An 18,616-nucleotide genomic window follows, 5' to 3' on the forward strand; every position below is an offset into this window, starting at 1 on the left:
ATCAGCTATGTTACAGACTTGCTGTGTTGTCGGTTGTAATGTTAGATCGCACGATCGTTAAGGGAATAAGCTGGAAAATGAGCTCTCTTTTTCCCCCACCTTGAAGCAACGTGAGGGAGCGTATGTATCGGATGTTACCAAAAGAAAGCATCTAGCCTGGATAGCAGCTGTGAGACGAGCTGATATCCAGTTCTCTACCATCTCCAGATATCTGTTGGTGCTCCAGACCTTTTCATTCAGGTAAGTTCTAAGTAAGTTCATATTACTCTTTATAGCCTGTTAGTTTTATTTGCGATGCGCTCTGAGGTCATAGCAAATTAGAACAAACATGCTAATGAGTGATTTTGTAGATATACGTTCTGTTTATAGAGTTGCTAATTGTTTTTCATTATTGCAGCAAACCAGCCTGTGAAATGGATGAAACACATCCTGACTGGGCTCCAACGCTACACATGGGGCACTCCGAAATCCCTGCTTCAAACTACATGCTACATACCACCCTGTCAATCAGATAACTTCTTCCATGTGAGGGTGAAGACCCTTCTGGATAAGATGGTGAAGGTTTTCTGCGTTTTGGTGAACATGTGCCCCAGTGTGGTAGTAAAACCAGGGAAAAATGCTCTTGTTAAATACTCTTAAAGGTCTTGTGCTGTATATGTAGTGATAAGTTTTCAAAAGAGACAGTAAATTACAGAATGCTATTAGCAGGTGATATATTTTAAGTGCTGTCATGATTTTATGTGAACATTTTGTCATTTGTAAACTATAAACAACATAGATTCTACATTGTAACTGATGTGATTTTCTACAAAGTGGGTTTAATTTATATAAAAAAGAAGGCAAACATTAGTTTGTTTCTTTATTCAACTTTTTGAACAGTGGTACTTAGTAAGTACATATTCAGTAAATGCAAATTATTTACATTTGCATTTACTGAATGCATATTACAAATACAACATTATGGGTTATTCAGAACAGAACTCTGCTTGGAGAAATATTTTCCCATCAGTTGATCCAACTCCTCCACAGGTGGAATTTTTCTGTTTTGAGGACGGCTTCTTGTACCTGTCACTACGGATGGTCTGTTATATGTTTTGATTGAGAGCCTTTTTTTGGGCAGCGGAAGAGAAGTCCATCTTATGGCCAACCTCTGGCTGTATCTTGGTCATATCACCCAGCAAAACCCAGCATGCAGGTTCATCTGTAACAGTCCTTGTGCCACGATCAACACTGTTGCTTCTACTTTAAACAGAAGAGCAGCGACACGACTGCAGGTCTCCACGACTGCAGGTCTCCACGACTCCGGCCATACAGCTGCAGTTCAACCTTCCCTGTGATGCTCACTATGACCCATGCCCGCAATGCTGGTTCATTCAGTCTTTGAGAGTGCAGTACCTGAAACACACAAAGTTAATTTAAGACAACAATTTTAATGAGCCAAGACCGACACAAATGTATTTTATCTACTTTCAGGTCCATTTATCATAAATGTAACAAATAAAGTGTTTAGAAAGTTGCCACATACATGTAATTTTTTTTTATCTTTTTATGTATCCATCTATAGAACGCTGCATGTTATAAATCTGCCTGTTTTTGTTTTTGTTTTGTTTTTAAACCTGCCAGCAAAAAATGAACCTAAAGTATGTAATGCAAGGATGTAATCACTTTCAAGAGGGAGCATAAAGTTTGACTTTAAGTGACAATTATGAATCACTTAATATGATAAGGAGATTCTGCAGGTCATTAATCAATGTAAAAAACTAAAATAAAATGTATTTTTAGTAACACAGCACACAAACGCGGAAGCAAGATGTGTAATTAGGATTTATTTAAAATAAATATGAATTAATTAGTGCAATTTCTTTAACCATAGAGAGAATGACTAAATCCTTCAGGACATTGTCACATCAATGCACTGAACTCACTACGTTATTATCCCTCTAACAGCCTCAACATGTTCTCACTGTAATTTCCCCTCATGAATGAATTTATGCTGCACTAATCTGAATGTTTGGAAGGAAATCAAACACATTTTACTCGCTGTACTCAAGCTGACTTACCTTTGTTTGAATGACGGCGTACTCACGTGGTCTAAAAATAGCCAAATCTTGTACCCAACCCTTGGTGAATTGGATATGCGCCTCCAGAGATTTATAATTTAGAAACTGGTTCGCCGTGTATGCGCTGACTCCACAGACAAGGTACGAGAATATATCAGGCTCCGTCAATACCGGTTGTTCTTCAGGATTTCTACTCCACTGCCGTATTTCAAACGGGTCCACATTTCCAAAGCAGGCTATTTTTTGCAAGTACCGTCTCTTTGCATCTGGACGCAATCTGACTCTATAAAGTCCTTTTTCTTTTGAGCTGCTTTTAAATATGGTTTGTAGCGGTCTTCTTTCCAACACAGTGTGTTTGTTTTGATTCGTGGCCTGCTAAAATGGTGCTGCGCTCCCACAATGCATTGCGGTATGACAACTCCAAAGCCCTATGGCAACCATTGAGCGTAACTCTTCCCAGTCATTCATAATCTGAGCTCTGCGTTCGTGACATAATTGAAGGAATCCCTGCTCACACCGCTGACTCACACACTCACCGGTGATATCCAGACAGCTTATGATATTTTCTCAAACTGCTGCGCTGAAAAAGTTTCAAAGAGCATGCTGTGTGAGACGATAAACATCCTTTAACCTTTTAACCTGTGGCTTCCACATATTTGTGAAACAGAAAATGATGACATCGCTCAAATAATCAGAACATGGAACAGTTGTTGTCCAACAGTCAAGTTTCTTTTCTGCACTAGTGTACACATGGATGAGTGTGTGCATACTCATACCTGTACACACAGACACATTTCCTGCACTGTGCACAGGTCATGCTAGTCTTACAATCGTCATAGCACCACCACCCTCACCCGCCTGGTTTCTTCCTGTTAAAGGGAGTTTTTCCTTGTGCTTGCTCAAAGAGCGTCATACGTTTATTGTTGGGTTGTTTTTTTTTAAATTATTACTATAGGATCTTTGCCTTACAGCATAAAGCAGCTTGAGGTGATTGTTACTGTACCATAGTTAGTACCATAGTTATTGTAGTCAAAGGAGCTTGCAAAGAAAAGCGTCTGGACTTCTTTAAGTTGTTTGAAGACGTTTCACCTCTCATCCGAGAAGCTTCTTCAGTTCTAAGGTCAAATGGTGGAGAGTCCCAGATTTAAACCCAGTGGGAGTTTCCCCCCACAGAGGGACATAGTTATTGCACTTATTGAGCTATAATACAAAAACAACTAACGCTTTAAAATAAGTGTCAGTGAGCTGGAAAAACAGTATTGATACCCAAAATATAGCAAAGCAGAATCTAGTATAACATGGAAACAGACTTTATGTATTTTAAGTACTTGAGTAAATGTTCCCACTACTATCTGCACTCACTTCTGAAGATATTTAGAATAGTAAGAGAACTCTGAGCTCCTCCGCTTCATGTGAGATTCACTTTCTGCTGTTTTTGTTTGTTTTTCTAATTCAATTCAATTTTATTTATATAGCGCCAAATCACAACAGCAGTCGCCTCAAGGTGCCTGCTTCATTGCATTAATGTCTTGCGATACCAGGAAACCAAACGTCTGCATCTGGAGACTTTTGACTCAAAAGGCAATAAAAACCAAAACAAACGTTTTAAAAAAAATGAATAAAGGAAAAATTACATTTTCACAAATGTCAAACATGTTTTAATTAAAATTCCTCTTTTTTTCCTATTAAAAAGTTGTAAAAATGAGTCCAAGGCCACGATGCCGTAGCATCTAGCTTTGTTATCTTTTGTGTCATACAGTCTGTGTATTTATTTACTTATATTTCCTGAACGGCGCACAAACTTTTTCTTTAAATTATTATAAAAACAACAACAAAGTCAGACATTCAGCAGCAAATCTAACCTTGTTACATGAGAAGAAAAATCATAAACAAATAAAATCATGTATTCTTGTTACTACAGCCATAAAACGTGAGGCCAAACTCACCAGGAGTGTACGGAAACATAAAATATTTTTATTTCATGATTAAAAACTTTTCCAGTACAACTGCGCTGCAGGATCTCATCAAACTGGGAAGCGTTGTTTGTTTTTTGGAAGCAGCCATCATTCTTCTGTTTCACCTGAAACAATGTCCCGGTTAAAAAATAAAGCTTTGACACCAGTTTCCCTTTACAGTAAGTAGTGTTTGTCAGAGCTGGTGTGTTATTTTGCTGCGATACACATCTCTCTTATTTTTTTTGTCTTTCCTCAAACAGAAATTTTTACCTCATTAAGAAAAACCCAGCACACATTTAAAAAGCTCTCAGGACACAGGGCCTTCCAGCAGGAAGAGAGAATGACAGACAGATACTTTTCCTGAATCTTAGCACCTTATTCAAGTTGGAAGTAACCTTGTTTTGTTTCTTTTCCCCTCAGGCGGCTTGTAAAAGGTGACAAACAGCATTTAGCAGACAGCAGATCACCGGGTCTCTGAATGGCTTCAGAGCTTTCAACCTCTTCATGACTCCAAAGTAGCTTTAAGACCATTTGTGCTTTTGCCTGCGTGTTGCTCCCCCACCCAACCCCCTTTCTCTTGAAAAAAAAACAAAAACAAACCAGCCCCACTTTACTCAAGAACAGATGACTCAAAACTCCACAATTCGTTCACATTGATCGCTCCTCACCGTGACGAGTAAAGGGAATAGCAAACACACTTAAAGGTTCATTTTTCTGAAATGAATAAACTGAATACGTCTGTGATGATTTTCTTTTCTCCCCATCTTTTCAAAACAATTAAAAACACCATAAGCCTGTATAAAACGTTACTTTTTTTTATCAAGTCTGTGTTTTAAATTCACAATCAATGATCGAGAGCAGGAAATGTCTGGAGCAGCAGAGCCGAGCCTCTGTGGTTTCTCCGCCATCCACGCGATCGTGGTATTCGCAGATGACTCAAGAGTTTGTTTTATTCTGCTAGAGAAGCTTCTTGTGGGAGGTACAACACAGGGACTTCTTTTTTTTTTTCCTTTCTTTCTTTTTGTGTGTCCACAAGATGACATGAGCACGATAAAACAAACCATTATGTGCCAATACCTGAGTCTATTATTCAGTCTTTTCTCTGTTCGTTTGCATTTCATGTGGTATTCTCATCCTTTTCCGTCTCCGAGCATCACTCCTCCCCTCAGGTGTGTCCCGGTCCTATGTTACCGTGGTGGAGTTCTGCCCTCGGATAGCGCACCAGGCCATGAAAACGTCTCTGTGGAGAAAAGAGGATGATGAAAACATTAGGTTCAAGCAGGTCTGAGTAAGATGCACTTGTAATCCAGTTTTAGGGGTTTGAAGACAGAGATCCATACTGTTCACATTCCAATAATTTGTTTGGAAGCTTGTCTCTATACTTTCCTGTTAAAACTACACAACGCAAACCAAAAGTTTATTTCAAGAGCTTGTTGTGAGAACACACTAAATAAATAAATAAATGGTTGGTATATCTGTGATCAGAACTAGAAATTTTTACGTTGTATCATTATCTCTTCTAAAAAACAAAAACAAAACAAAAAAACCAAAACAGACTATAAGAGGCTTTTGGACAAACAAGCAATTCGTTTTTCAACTATTGAGAGGACATAAAGGGCCCCATTGCCCCCCTGTAGATCCACCCCTGCCTCTGATACCAGCCTTCATCGGGTATTTAAAGAAACACAATGGAAACACCCGGGCAATTGTTTTAGTCTTTAAAAAGAAAGAAATTTTAAAAAAAAAATTATTTTTGTCAAACTGTAACTTTAATCAAAGAGCACCATGAAGTTCTTCGATTTTAAAACAAAATATGTTCTCAGAGCTGCAAACTGAACATTTTTGTACCTGACATATTTGAGGGTGGGGCATCTTTATGTCATACAGATGTTGGTCTTTCAAACAGGAATCTCGGTCAAATGTTTAAATTTCTGTGTTTTGGTGAATTTATATGCACGAGTTGAGCGGACGATCAAGATTTTATTTTCATGTTTTTTTAAACCAATTTTGACATTTGGTGATCCGATACAGTCTAAGTGTTTCTCTCGTCTCTTATTTAGCTTTGTTGAATTTTCATGTAATCAGCCTGTGGCGGGGCGTGGTCTGCAGCACGGCTGCGAGGGAGGTGGATGCATCTGAGAGGCACCTGCAATCGCACCTCGCCGACTTAAAAGACAACGAGCTAGGGTCCTGTGAATCCTGTGGTTGGTGTTGTGTATGCGCTGGTGCAGCTAAAAAGCTGTGACTGAGTGCTGTAGAAACGACAACCAAATAAAAGAGTGCTGAAAAGCGTTGAAACGTGGTCGGGTCTGTGGTGGGTTTGTTACACAGCCATTATAAATGTCAAATATATTATACTGATATATTGCTAATTTTAGCCATCACTTACACACCAGTAAGGCTCTAATGTAGAGGAAGTAAAACTGAAGGTTTCAGTAGGTGAACCTGTGGATTATTAATCGTCTTTTCCAACCGATCTCAGAGTCACTATGCTTTGACTCTGTGTTTCTTTGTTAAACAGCATCTTTACCACCACCTAAAGTACTTCACAAACCTCTGGAAGTGAAGTAGAGCACGCTGTGGAAACATTTAAAGTACTGACGCACACTCCAGGAGTCGAGTTTAGGTCTGTCTGTACGCACCTGCAGTGTGTGGCGACACACTCGTTGCTACAGTACTCCTTGTCCCAGTCTTTGCTCTCCACGGCGGGGTTTGTGCAGCCGGCGCGCACGCAAATGTTCGGGCTGGCGGTGGGAGTCACACTCGGGCCAGGAGCAACATTAACCTCCACCTCCATCTGAGAGGGCGGACAAAAAGAAATACCGAAATTTATGTGAATGTGTATTCATCCAAACACTTAACAGAAAATGTTCGACATGTTCGAAGTTCAGCGGCTCACCCCTTCCTCGCCTTCAGCCACTTCCTCTCCTCCCGTCACCTCACCCGTGTGTCCAACCTCCACCGCCAGAGCAGAGGTGGCGGCAGACACTGTCGTGGGGGTTTCCCCCGTTGACGTCACAATGATCGAGGCGCTTGAATCTGACTGGCGTGCTGACGGCACTACCTTAAGCGGTGGCGGAGCAGTGGTGGCTGCCGCCGCCCCTCCTCCTCCACCCCGCGGTTTTGCCTGGAGAGGCGGGGGCGCCTGGGCGTGCACCATTTGCTGCAGCCGGGGTGGAGGAGGGGTGCTCTGCATCTGCTGCAGCGGCGGAGGCTGGCGGGGCGAGGAGGCGGTCGTCACAGTAGCTGACATGCCGCCGGAGGGTAGCGGTGTCTGCTTGATGATGATTTTGGTGACGGGGGCAGTGTTGAGGGCAGTGCTCGCCAGTGGAGGCTGCGGTTTGATGGCCCCGGTGCGGGACCGGGTGGTGACCTGAGGCAGGTCCAGGATGATGTTGGAGGTACAGATGTTGGTGATGGTGTTCTCCTCTGGGTTGTAGTGCTGCGACCTGGTTGGCCGGGTGGGGGCGAGGATAGGCATAGGCGTGGCTGTGACCACAGGAGCCGGGGCTGGAGGTGGGGGTGATGGTGTGGTTTCCATGACTTCAATAGGTGCCTGAAGAGAGGAAGAAGAAGGAAGAGAAACGTTTAGGTGGATATTTGTGTTTCTCCGGTGTGTCCGCACCAGGACAGCAGAATATATCCTAAACTTTACGATGCAGAACATCAGAACTACCAGATTTACAGCTGGAGTTCCAAAGCATCAGGATAGAAACGGTTTCTCGATGAGACGAGACATTTTTAAACTGTAAGAAAACCATTCTCATGGTAGGCAAAGCTCTTTGATAAATCATCAGTAAAAAACAGAAAAAAACAAACAAAAACAAAACAACAAACCCAAAACATTCAGTGTATACTCAATGCTCAAGGTTTACATGATTTAAATCATAGAACTTCAGCTCTCGTGGTGAGAGCAGCTCCCTCTCTCCTCTAACTGTAGGATGTGTGTGCACCTACGAGCCAGGTGCAATATATCAGCCACCTTTCATGTTCAGGCAGACACACACTGCAGTAACATGGCAGCAGCTGGCTCTTCACTTCCTTTCTGGGGCAGTGAACAGGGTACATAATATGTGTAGAAAGGTTGGACTGATGGTCAGAGCTATGCAGACTCTGATCATTTAATCACCGCAGTCACTCCCCACTGCCACCACACCTGAGCACAGAGCACATCTTCTTATATACAGAAACTCTTCATGGTTTAAGTTTCTCATCATATTGCATCACGTGTAATCATTTCCTTTTAATAAAATCCAGATATGAGTTATTGAACCACATGTCCTCATAACAACTGCATAATGAGTGAAAGATGTTATAACTCATCCACATGGATACAGCTGAAAGTTACAGTATTAATCTGAACTGGTCTGGTGTTGGTGCCTTTGAGATTTTTCTTATCTAAAATATTTTAGGTTTATGTGCAGAACACTGAGAGGTCTGCTTCTTGTCAATTATTAGTAGAAATGTGTGCCTGTGCACAGCACCTGCACAGTTCATGAATTCAGCTGCATCAGCACTCATCTAGTCCAGTCTCTGGAAACTTTATTCATCTGCGGTGCCACATTAAAGTCATGGGTGCTGATACTGAGTAAGCAATAGTAAATTCATCCTGTCATCCCTAACCCCTCACTGATATACACTGAGGTGTAGAAAACCGTCGTCAAATGTCGTCTTTATGAGGGAACGAGTTAAACCCTGTGTGATCAGGACATCATGCTAGCATACTTGTGGTTTGTCTGCTTCAAACTATCAAGGTTTGACTCACCTGAGAAATGAGACTGGCTCTGTACTCTGCCAGCGCTTTCAAGTAATCCTTCTTTGCTGCTTCATTTTTCCTCTTGTAAACCTAAAAATTATAAATATTAAATGACTACATGAGCACATTCACAATCGTAAAAACCTTGACGGAACCAAAGAAACCCTCTTACTTGTTTCTGCTCCTCCCCCAGACTGTCCCACATGGACGCCACGATCTTGGAGACCTCTCCGAAAGTCGCGTTGGGGTTTTGTCCCTTAATAGCTGCCTGTGTGTCCCTGAAGAACAGAGCGTAGGCCGACACAGGTTTCTGGGGCTCGTTGGGATCCTTCTTCTTCTTCCCCTTCTTCCCCCCTCCTGCTCCTCCTTTCCTTCCCGTAGCAGAGGAGACGCTGGAGGTCGGCGCAGACAGCGGGGATTCAGACGGGGAGGGATCGAGGGAGATGACTCCAGGGGAGACGGCCAGAGAGACCGGAGATTCGACTAGGACGCTCTGATGGAGGATGAGGAGGCAAAAGGGCACGTTGGAGTAAATAAATGAGATGCATTTTTAAACAGGTGAGTGCCAGACGCTGGTTATATTTAAGACTCACCCTTCTGAAGTCATCCATGTCATCATCCTGGAGCGAGCTGGTGGGCGAGGCTGTGGCCGACAGCGGGTTTTCAGGCGACTGCGGCCGCTGAAGTATGTTCCCGCCGCCCAAGCCAAGCCCCAGTTGAGCGCTGAGCTCTGATTGGTCTATAGTGGTGAGCTGATTGGACCCCAGTAAACCCTGGCCCATGTCACCTAGAGGGACGTCGATGGTTACCGGGGACGAGCTGCTGAACTGAGAGCCAATGGGATGACCGAGATCCTGGGTTCGGGAGGAGGAGAAAAGGGGCGTTACTTAAAGAGGAGATTGAAGGTGGGTAAAGGTTAAAATGTCACGTATTCCTTACCATTCCCAGCGACGACCCTAACAAAGTATTCCCTCCTGACTGGGTCATGACTCCAAGAGTCAGGTGCTCCAGTCCCTGAGAGGCAGCACTAACAAAAGTGGACGCGAACGAGGGGTCGTCACCTTCAACGACGGCGTTCCCAGGTACCACCACGCTGTCCGAGGGTCCAGTTTCCGACAGCTCCCCGAAATGGGACACGACATCTGACACGGAGAGGGCAGAGTCCGGGTCCAGAGAGATGGGAGGGATCTCGAATTCCTCATCGCCAAGGCTGGGAGTGTGGAACGTCTGGTGAGCACGGGGAAGACAGAGGAGAGGAAGAAGAAGTAGTAGTTAGCATCTAACATCACTCCGACACTTAGTAAATAAACTCTCATATGTTGTGAAGATCTCACTAAATCAACTCCAAACTTTTATCACTTCTAAGCCTCCCCGAGGCCCCACCCCTACCAAAGTTTTCTCTGACACCGATTTCATACTGTGTTTTCCATTTACAAGTTCTGACGATGATGGATTGTTCAGGCCTGGGAACAGGAAGCTCTTTGACAAGAACTTGCTAATAGCTGGAGTGGAAAACCAACAGAGGCAGCTGATCTTTGTTCAGTTAACCTATCAGAGGGAGGAAAGCTCAGTTCTATCAGGGTTTTTCCCTTTAATAAACAAAAAAACTCACAGCTTTAGCATAGAAACTGTTAAAGCAGATTTAAAACCGGCTAAAACCAGGTGCTTGTTGAGATGTTTTACCTGATGATGCCATAGTCAGCTAAGCAGCTGCTTGCACATTTACATAATGACTGTTCCTCAAAGTGCAGCCTGCTTCTGCTTTTAGGTTCCCGTCTATCCTGACGGGAGAGCAGCAGCGAAAAGACATCCACATAAACTCTGACTGGCCTCAAACTAAACGTCCATATTCATCATGTGTCTGCAGCTGCATCACTGAAAGCCCCCATCGTTTGACTCACACGCTAGAGGAGTCAGTTTTGCAGCTTTTTAAATAGTGTCTCATGACTCGTTCTCGATAAAAAGCCAGTTTTCTACAGGACAGAATTATCAAAAAGGTGCCGGGATTTGAGGCGGTGGGGTGTGACATTTAAAGCCTTTTTATAAACAGTTCACATCCCACAGGTTCAGGTGGACAGCAGGTTGAAATGACATGAACGTGGTTTAAATGAATCCAGCCTGTCTCCAGGAGAGTGGAACCAGAAAGGGTGCAGTGCCCACTCTAAGTCTGGGACAAGTTGTTGATCCAAGTGGAGAAAGTTCAAGTGTTTCAGGGTCTTCTTCATGAGCAGGAGCATGGAGCGGTGCACAGGCGATTCACCAGTCCATCTATGCTCCCACCCTCACCTGTGACCACGAGCTCTGGGACATGAATGCAGTTCCTGAGATGCAGGGGGGGAAACAAGCTTCCTCCAAAGGCACCTCAAAATGCCCCGTAACATTCTGGAGAGATTACATGTCTCAGCTGGCCTGGTGTCTAAACACAAAGCCCCAGAGCTGGAGGAGATGGGCAGGAGGGGGAGGTCTGGGTTTCTGTGCAGCAGAAGATGGATGGTTTAAGTAAATGTTAGAAAATGCTACTACTTAACGTGGCAAGATTGTAAACTGCTATCAAGTTGAGCTTCATTTGTGCTGTCGTAAGGCTCAAGTTAAATTTACTTGCTTATGGTATCAAAACCTCCTCACAGAGAGCATCACTGTCACCTTCAGCTTACTGTCACAGAGGTGCTGTATTAATAATTATAATCATCGTGAAAACCAGAGAACAGAGAAGGATATGGAAAGGATGCCTTTCTTCCTGCTCCATCTCGAAATGAACAACTCAAACATGCACACAACACAGCCTGTTCCCCTACAGCACAGCAGATTTCAACATAAGCCATCTATTATTTAAAGCAGCAGCACTATAACCCAGCTCAGTGTATTCATCAGCAGAAATATCTTATTTTAATAGTTTTTCAATAGAGTGTTCGACGGCTTCTTGTGTCATTTTTCTCAGTATTAACTTTAGTTTCTCCTCCTTTTTATTTTGGGTAGTATAAAACTCAGGCAGCCTGTCTGATGGAACAATGATGACTCTCTAAAGTTAAATGTACATTTCTCTACACTCAATCTTTGTCCCAATAATATATCTGATGAATGGCAGTAAATGGTACGGTTATTTCTGATTATTTATGAACTGGTACAGTTTCTCTGATGCTGCCTGATTTTGCACCTGGTTTGGCTGCTGAACGGCTCTTTGGCATCTTTGCATTATGGCACTCTCCTGCAGCTTTCCATTGAGGCTCTTCAGAGGTTTTTTTAGACCACTCCTGCAACGCACATGTCAAACCTCACCTTTTAGTGAGTCAGCTTTTTGGGAAAGCCAATAATAGTGAGTTGTTTTTGTTTGGTTTTTTTTTAAAAAAAAAAGGGATCTATCTTCAAAGACAAAAAAACCAACTGGTGTGAAGTTGAGCCAGACCATCAAGTGCAAAGAAAACTTTAGCTCCGAGCTGGACCAAACCCTCCCTGTAAACTTGTCCAGCCCCAGCTCACGCTACAAATAACTCTCATAGCTAAGTGCCCATTTTCTCAAAAATAAACAGACTATAAATGTCTGAAAAACTCACAGGGTCACTTACAGTCGCTTATCAATGTTCTCCAGATGTTTTCTTAACAGTCTCTTTGAAACATTTGGATAAGAGATTTCACAGTGTGCCCTGTGGAAAAATTCTAACTGATGGCAAAGTGTTTGACAATTTTCTTGAATTATTGGATATTAGATCTCTTCAGGTCTCCACACATTCTTCAATTTTAAATATATACATATATAATTAGCAAAAATACCCAAAACATTTGATTAAACTGATGCAAAATCAATGGCAAGGATTTCCAAAAGACCTTTTGCCATGTGGAACAGCAGCTCTGCTTCCCTACTGTGCAGTGCAGCTTCTGTTGATAAACAGTCTTACAAATGATGGATGCTCACATTAAATGCAGCTACCAAATGACCTTTGAATATGTGCAAGTATCCAAAAAAGAACTAAATGTTTATACTCCAGGATCTTTATGACATCAAAAAAAGGGGATGGCCCTAATATATAGTCATCTACTACGCTCAAGCCCCACCCACCTACCGTTCAAACCTCACATTTGCAGGAGGCAGCCAATCAGAAAGAGGCTGGCTTAAAGGTTGGAGGAACTGAAACAGCTTGTTTCAAAGAGCAGTAGAAGATAAACAGGGATTATTTTGAACTGTTAATCATCAGCTACGCCAACAGAGTCCAAAAGTAAGACTTGGTCTTTCACGATCTTTTCTAGGTGACCTATCGCCAAAATAAAAAACAGGAAGGTAAACTGTGCAGCAGGTGGTGAGATAAGAAAGAGCTTTTCAGTGACTTTTACAGTGGTGCAGGTGTTCTACAACCGTCACGGTTTTTCTTTTAGATGCCTTTATAATGTCATTAAAGCCTCCCACTTAAAATATTATGCACTGGCAGTTTAATACTAGGGGTGCAACGATACACAAAATTCACAGTTCGGTTCGGTTCGATACTTTGGTGTAACGGTTCGATATTTTTTCGATACAAAAAAAATGTTCATGCTTTTTTAATTTGTCATTTATTAAAATTGTAAATATATATTTTAACTCAAAAGTACAGTTTTTAAATTTAATGTTGCTGAAACAACAAAGTAATAAAAAAATGTATCTGATTGAGGAATCCCTCATCTTTGGAAAAGAGAGTTTATTACAGAGAAATGGCTCTTTCCAAAATAAAAGCTATACTATACGCTTCTTCTGGGCTATATTCTCAGCAGCATATTAAACATATCAGGTCCCCATAAGGAGAATCATGTGCTAACGGCTGTCTAAATGACTCGGGTAAAGTTTGTAGCATGCGTGCTTGTTTTTCTTGTCTGCTTCCACTTGTCTTTGCACTAGGATGATGTTGGAGTAAATGTGCAGTCATATTCGATGTGTTCCCACTAGCGCTGTCGGCGTTAATCTGAAATGATGTTAACGCCACAACACGGCAAATCTCCGTTAATGAGCTACCGCGGATCGCCACGTGGGTGGGGCTGGATGGCGTCAAGCCTGTGTATCTATAAAATATATGAAGAAGTGACACAAAATTGTATCTGTGCATCTCTTTTTTTCCCCTTTAGGACTCTTAGACACTTCTAATGTATTTAACTCAGAACCAGAAACAGACCGATGCTTGTGTCTCAAGTATAAAGGCTTACCTCTGAAGAGGAGAGGAAGGGGTGGCCGGAACCAGGAATCGTCAGGTAGTTGTCGCTGCCTCCGGGGAACTGAAACGCAGGGGAAGAGAGAGTAACAGTAAGGGAGGAGGGGCGACACCATCATCACAGCAACACAAAGAGCTACCTAAACGCACCGCCAACAGGGGCACACCATAAAACACACATTTACCAGCAAATCTAGCTTAAACTGAGAGTCACAGAGGAGGCTGCCTCTTTACACCTGGTTAGTAAAGAAGACATAGTTTGAATATATTGAAAAATCTGCAATTGACACTCTGAGATGCATTTGACTTTAGTAAGAGTAAATATGTTTGTGCAGGTAAAAACAAGACTGTGGTGCCAGAGGCAAATCCAAAATGTGGTTTTTAAATGACGACTTCATTTATTAAGAGAAAGAGGTTATTCAAACCTATCTGCCCTGTGGGGAAGTAACTGCCCCCTAAACCTAATAACTGTTTGTGCCACTTCTAGCAGCAACAACTGCAACAAGTCTTTCACGTCACTGGAGGAGTTTTGGCCCCCTCTTCTTACCAGAATTGTTTTGATTCAGTCGCATTGGTGAGTTTTTGAGCATGAACAGTCTGTCTAAGGTCAGGCCAAAATGTCTCAATCTGGTTCAAGTCCAGACTTTGAACAGACCACTTCAAAACCTTCATTCTGGTTTTTGGCCTTGCTGGTGTGTTTTTGATCGTTGTCCTGCTGTCCAGCTTCCGGACATGAACTGATGGTTGGACGTTCTCCTTTATGGTTAGTCGTCCAAGTCCTGAAGAGGTAAAGCAACCGGAGACCATCACACTATCACCACCATGTGTGATGTTCTTTTTAATTCTGTGTTAGTTTTCTGTAGATGTAATGGGACCTAAACCTTCCAAATTCAGCTTCTATCTCGTCAGTCCACAGAATATTTGCATAAATTCTTGGGGATCACCAAGATGTTATTTGGTAAATATAAGGCGAGATTTTATGTTCTTCTTGGTCTGCGGTGGTTTGCTCCTTGACCTCTCCTCCCATGGATGCTATTTTCATCCAGTCTCTTTCTTACTGTTGAATCACTGACTCTGGCCTTAATAGAGGCAAGTGAAATCTGTAATTCTTAAGCTGTTGTTCTGGGGTCTTTTGTGACTTCTTGAATGAGTTGTTGACGTGCTCTTCGAGTAATTTTGGTAGGTCGGACACTCCTGGACAGGTTCACCACTGATCCAAGGTTTCTTCGTTTGTGGATAATGGCTCTCACCATGGTTCAGACAGTCCCAAAGCTTTAGAAATGGCAGGGTAACAGTTTTCCAGATTGATAGATGACAATGGCTTCTACTGAAGTGGTGTCTTCATTCATCAGGCCTGGCAGTAATCAGGGCTGGGTGTGGTTACTGAAACTGAACTCTGCCTTCTAAAAAAATGTGATTAATCACTGTTAATTCATGATTTGACAAAAAGGGCAATTACTTTTGTACACAAGGTCAAAAGTAATTGACTGAAGCTGAAACAGGTAAGCACGAAAAACAAATAAACCATCACTGGAGATCAGAGGGTTAAACAGAAGATATGGTTTCAAACAGCCTTATTTCAACACAGGAGAGGAGCATACACTCTCACATGTTGGCTCCTTAAGTCCAACATGTGTCTTTATCGATTTGTTTTAAGGATGATTTTTAGTCGCACAGATAGGTTAAATGTTTCTAACCTAAGCTGAAACTATAACTCTCTCTAAAAACGGAAATACACCATTACTCAAGGGTCCAGTACTCGAATAAGCATGCACGGCGCGGCTGTTCAGTCACCTTGTTGTCGGAGTCAAACCCATTGAAAGACTGCGGATCCAGGAACTCCGGATCCCCGTCGTGCTGCCCGGTACCGTCCGTTAAATCCGAGTAAAAATTCAGATCCATCCTTTCAGCTGGGCCTCATGTGTGAGCTGTCAGGCCCCCCTTCTTCGCTGCGATACGACGTCAGGCTATTAACCGGATCTCCTTTCCCCTGATTTTTCCGCCCCTTGTCAGCGTGAGATTGACGGATAGGCTGGTTACCGACCAGCTCCGCCGTTAGCCCGGGTTCTCCTTTAAAAACCCGCCGACAGTGACAGCCGTGGCTGGCAGCCAGCTAAACTGAGCATGTGTGTGTGCGCGTGCCAAAAATAGCCCGGCCCGTGAGCTGGCCGGCTCTCTGACGAGGTAACGTGGCCGTTTAACCGTCTTTCTCGCTGACTTTGTCCTATCACGGTTTAGCGTTAGCTGGCTTTGACGCAAGCCTGCAGAGGCGCTCACATTTCAGCCTCCCTCCGCCAGACAGCCCGGTGCTCGTTTGTCTGTCTACCTGCCTGCTACTCCTCCGACATCTCAGTGACCGTTTAAACGGCGGTCGTGTCAAGGTGTCTGACAGCCAAGGGAAACACACAGAGTCCCCGATTCTTAAGCTTCGCTTTGGCTCGGGCCAGGATCCTCAATGGATCCCGAGAAACAGATCGTGGGTTGGATAAACAGGCAGCGGTCAAGCTACACTGGGGCAAAGCCGGATGTAGGGCGAAGCGGATTTCAAAATAATCGTGGACAAATAAAATCATTACTGGAGCTTCATGTCCTCTTTTACAACATCCATGGATCGTCTCTGTGGTCTTCCTCTTTTTCCTCCTCCCTGGCAACATCTTTTATCCAATATATCAATCACCCTCAACATGTCCTTTGATCTGTCTCCAAACTGCTCAACCTCTTCTGTTACAAATCACCCGTCACACTTGTCTCCACCCTGCTTGCACTCTCCTCTTTACCTCTCTTTGCACTGTCTGTTGCTTTGTAAGTTTGCCCCCAGGTAACAAAAACTCCTGCACTTCACTCCTTCACTACCTCTAGTCTTTGCAAATGACTTTTCCCACACATGTATTCTGCCTCACACCTACGGATTTGCGTTCACCTTCTCGACAGATCACACAACCGCCTGCTCCTCCACCTGCTCCCTACTCTCACCATAGATCACGTTGTCTGGGACAGACTACCACCTCCTGCCTGACCTCATCTGTCAGCCTGTCCATCACCCTTGCAAGTATCAAGAGACTTGCATCTTAATAATGTCTCACTGTCCTCAAACACATTCTGCACCGCCCTCACATACTTCTCTACCACTCCTGACTTCCTAATGCAGTACAGGCACTGGAATTCGACTGGCTTGTTCCAGGTTTTTGATTTACCTCCCCTTATAAATCTAAAACCCTATACATAAAAACATTTCTATGGCAAACAGTAACTACATCTTATTTTGGAAGGTCAACTATAAAGAAATGAAGCATGGCTGAAAACATTTACACAGTACTACAGTACTACTAACTATACAGTGCTCCGTGCATCACGTTTACCTTCATTTTAAAGTATGCTTTTTTTGCTTATGGTATCTAAGACAAGGATGTCAAACTAATTTTACATCATGGGCCACATAAAGCTAATTCTGATCTTAAGTGGGCCAGAACAGCAAGATGTTTAACTTCACATTTAATCCCTGGCATATCTAAATATAAGAAAAACAAGTGCAAGTGCAAGAATATGTTATAGTTTTTCTATGTGATAAATGTGTAAAATAACAGAAAAACTTCTGGTAGCTAATTGCCCACACTGTCTTGTATTTTTAATGACGTTCTTTTTTCCTAAAACAGAATATTTCTACAGTAGATATTGAAAAAAAAACTTTTATGTCATTTAATTGTTTATCTCTTGGGTAATTATTTGGTGTAGCATGAATATCAATAGGAAAAGCTAGAAAACTTGTGAGAATATCACTGAAAGTTTCAAATCTATTCACTCCTTCAAATTCTCCAAAGCATTCCAGTGGCCTGGACTGGAGTCTTTGTCGGGCTGATTATGGTTCCCGGCCCTTATGTTTAATACACCTGATATAACATGTCTAGATTCTAGAGAGTTAATATTATGGTGCAGTAATGTCTCCTTTATTTTGAAAGGTTTAAAGGGAATCTGGCTGCTACTGCTGTTCGGCATCAATTAACCCGGTTAGCACTCATATGTTATCTAAATTAAGTCCTTTAACAGAAGGTTTCCTGTCTGACATGGACTAACACCCCACATTAGCCTGGTTTTTACTGAATGGGGATGTTAGACTGTTTGTTGGCGTTTAACAGCCATCTTCAGCTGATTTAACTGCTCTGTCCTGTGGCTCCTTCCTGGATACACGAGCGGCATATTTTTTTGTTGTTTAAACCGATTAAAGTTCACCAACAGTGAGACTGCCTCAGGTCCGCCCGCTCGGACAGACAGCTGGGTTAAAACAAGGCTGAACGTGTTAGCAGAAGTTAACGTGAAGTCCGTGAACAGAGGAACAATGATCAGTGAGGTCAGCGCGTACAGCAGGCCGCCAATGAGGTCTGACAGCCAAACTGTGCTATATTTTGTAATCTTGTGTGCGTGCGCAGCAGTTTATTTTGTTAACACCAGCCACTCTTACCTCCATGCTCACCCCGAAACCTGTTTAACTGTGTTTGTTTGTTTGTTTTTAATCCCACTTTTGCCAGGGAACTTCACCCAGAAGTGATTTCCTCAAATATCACAACATGGCACCGGCTTCCGGATTGTACGTGCAGAATCACGTGACCTCGGCAAGCACAAGTTGGAAGCTTGGCTTTCAAAATAAGACGTAGAAATTTATAGCATTGATAACAGAAA

The 18,616-nt window shown here is 42.8% G+C and overlaps 1 protein-coding gene across 2 annotated transcripts; it reads right to left on the reverse strand.

The window, feature by feature from the left end:
- Positions 1 to 4,134: 4,134 nt before the first annotated feature.
- On the reverse strand, positions 4,135 to 18,550 carry tox4b (TOX high mobility group box family member 4 b). 2 transcript variants are annotated; one of them, XM_085155503.1, is made up of 9 exons: positions 18,399 to 18,550; positions 13,938 to 14,006; positions 9,711 to 9,998; positions 9,365 to 9,625; positions 8,944 to 9,264; positions 8,781 to 8,861; positions 6,915 to 7,571; positions 6,658 to 6,812; positions 4,135 to 5,255 (listed from the first exon to the last, which is right to left on the reverse strand). In XM_085155503.1, exons 1-9 carry the CDS (start codon positions 18,402 to 18,404, stop codon positions 5,198 to 5,200), a joined length of 1,896 nt encoding a protein of 631 aa, XP_085011629.1. In that variant the 5' UTR covers positions 18,405 to 18,550; the 3' UTR covers positions 4,135 to 5,197. The 2 variants fall into 2 exon arrangements, with proteins under 2 accessions (XP_085011629.1, XP_085011628.1); XM_085155502.1 differs by lacking the exon at positions 18,399 to 18,550 and adding an exon at positions 15,737 to 18,392.
- Between the last annotated feature and the right edge of the window lie 66 nt (positions 18,551 to 18,616).

This window comes from Neolamprologus multifasciatus, chromosome 3, assembly GCF_963576455.1.
Source record: "Neolamprologus multifasciatus chromosome 3, fNeoMul1.2, whole genome shotgun sequence".
Lineage (NCBI taxonomy): Eukaryota > Metazoa > Chordata > Actinopteri > Cichliformes > Cichlidae > Neolamprologus > Neolamprologus multifasciatus.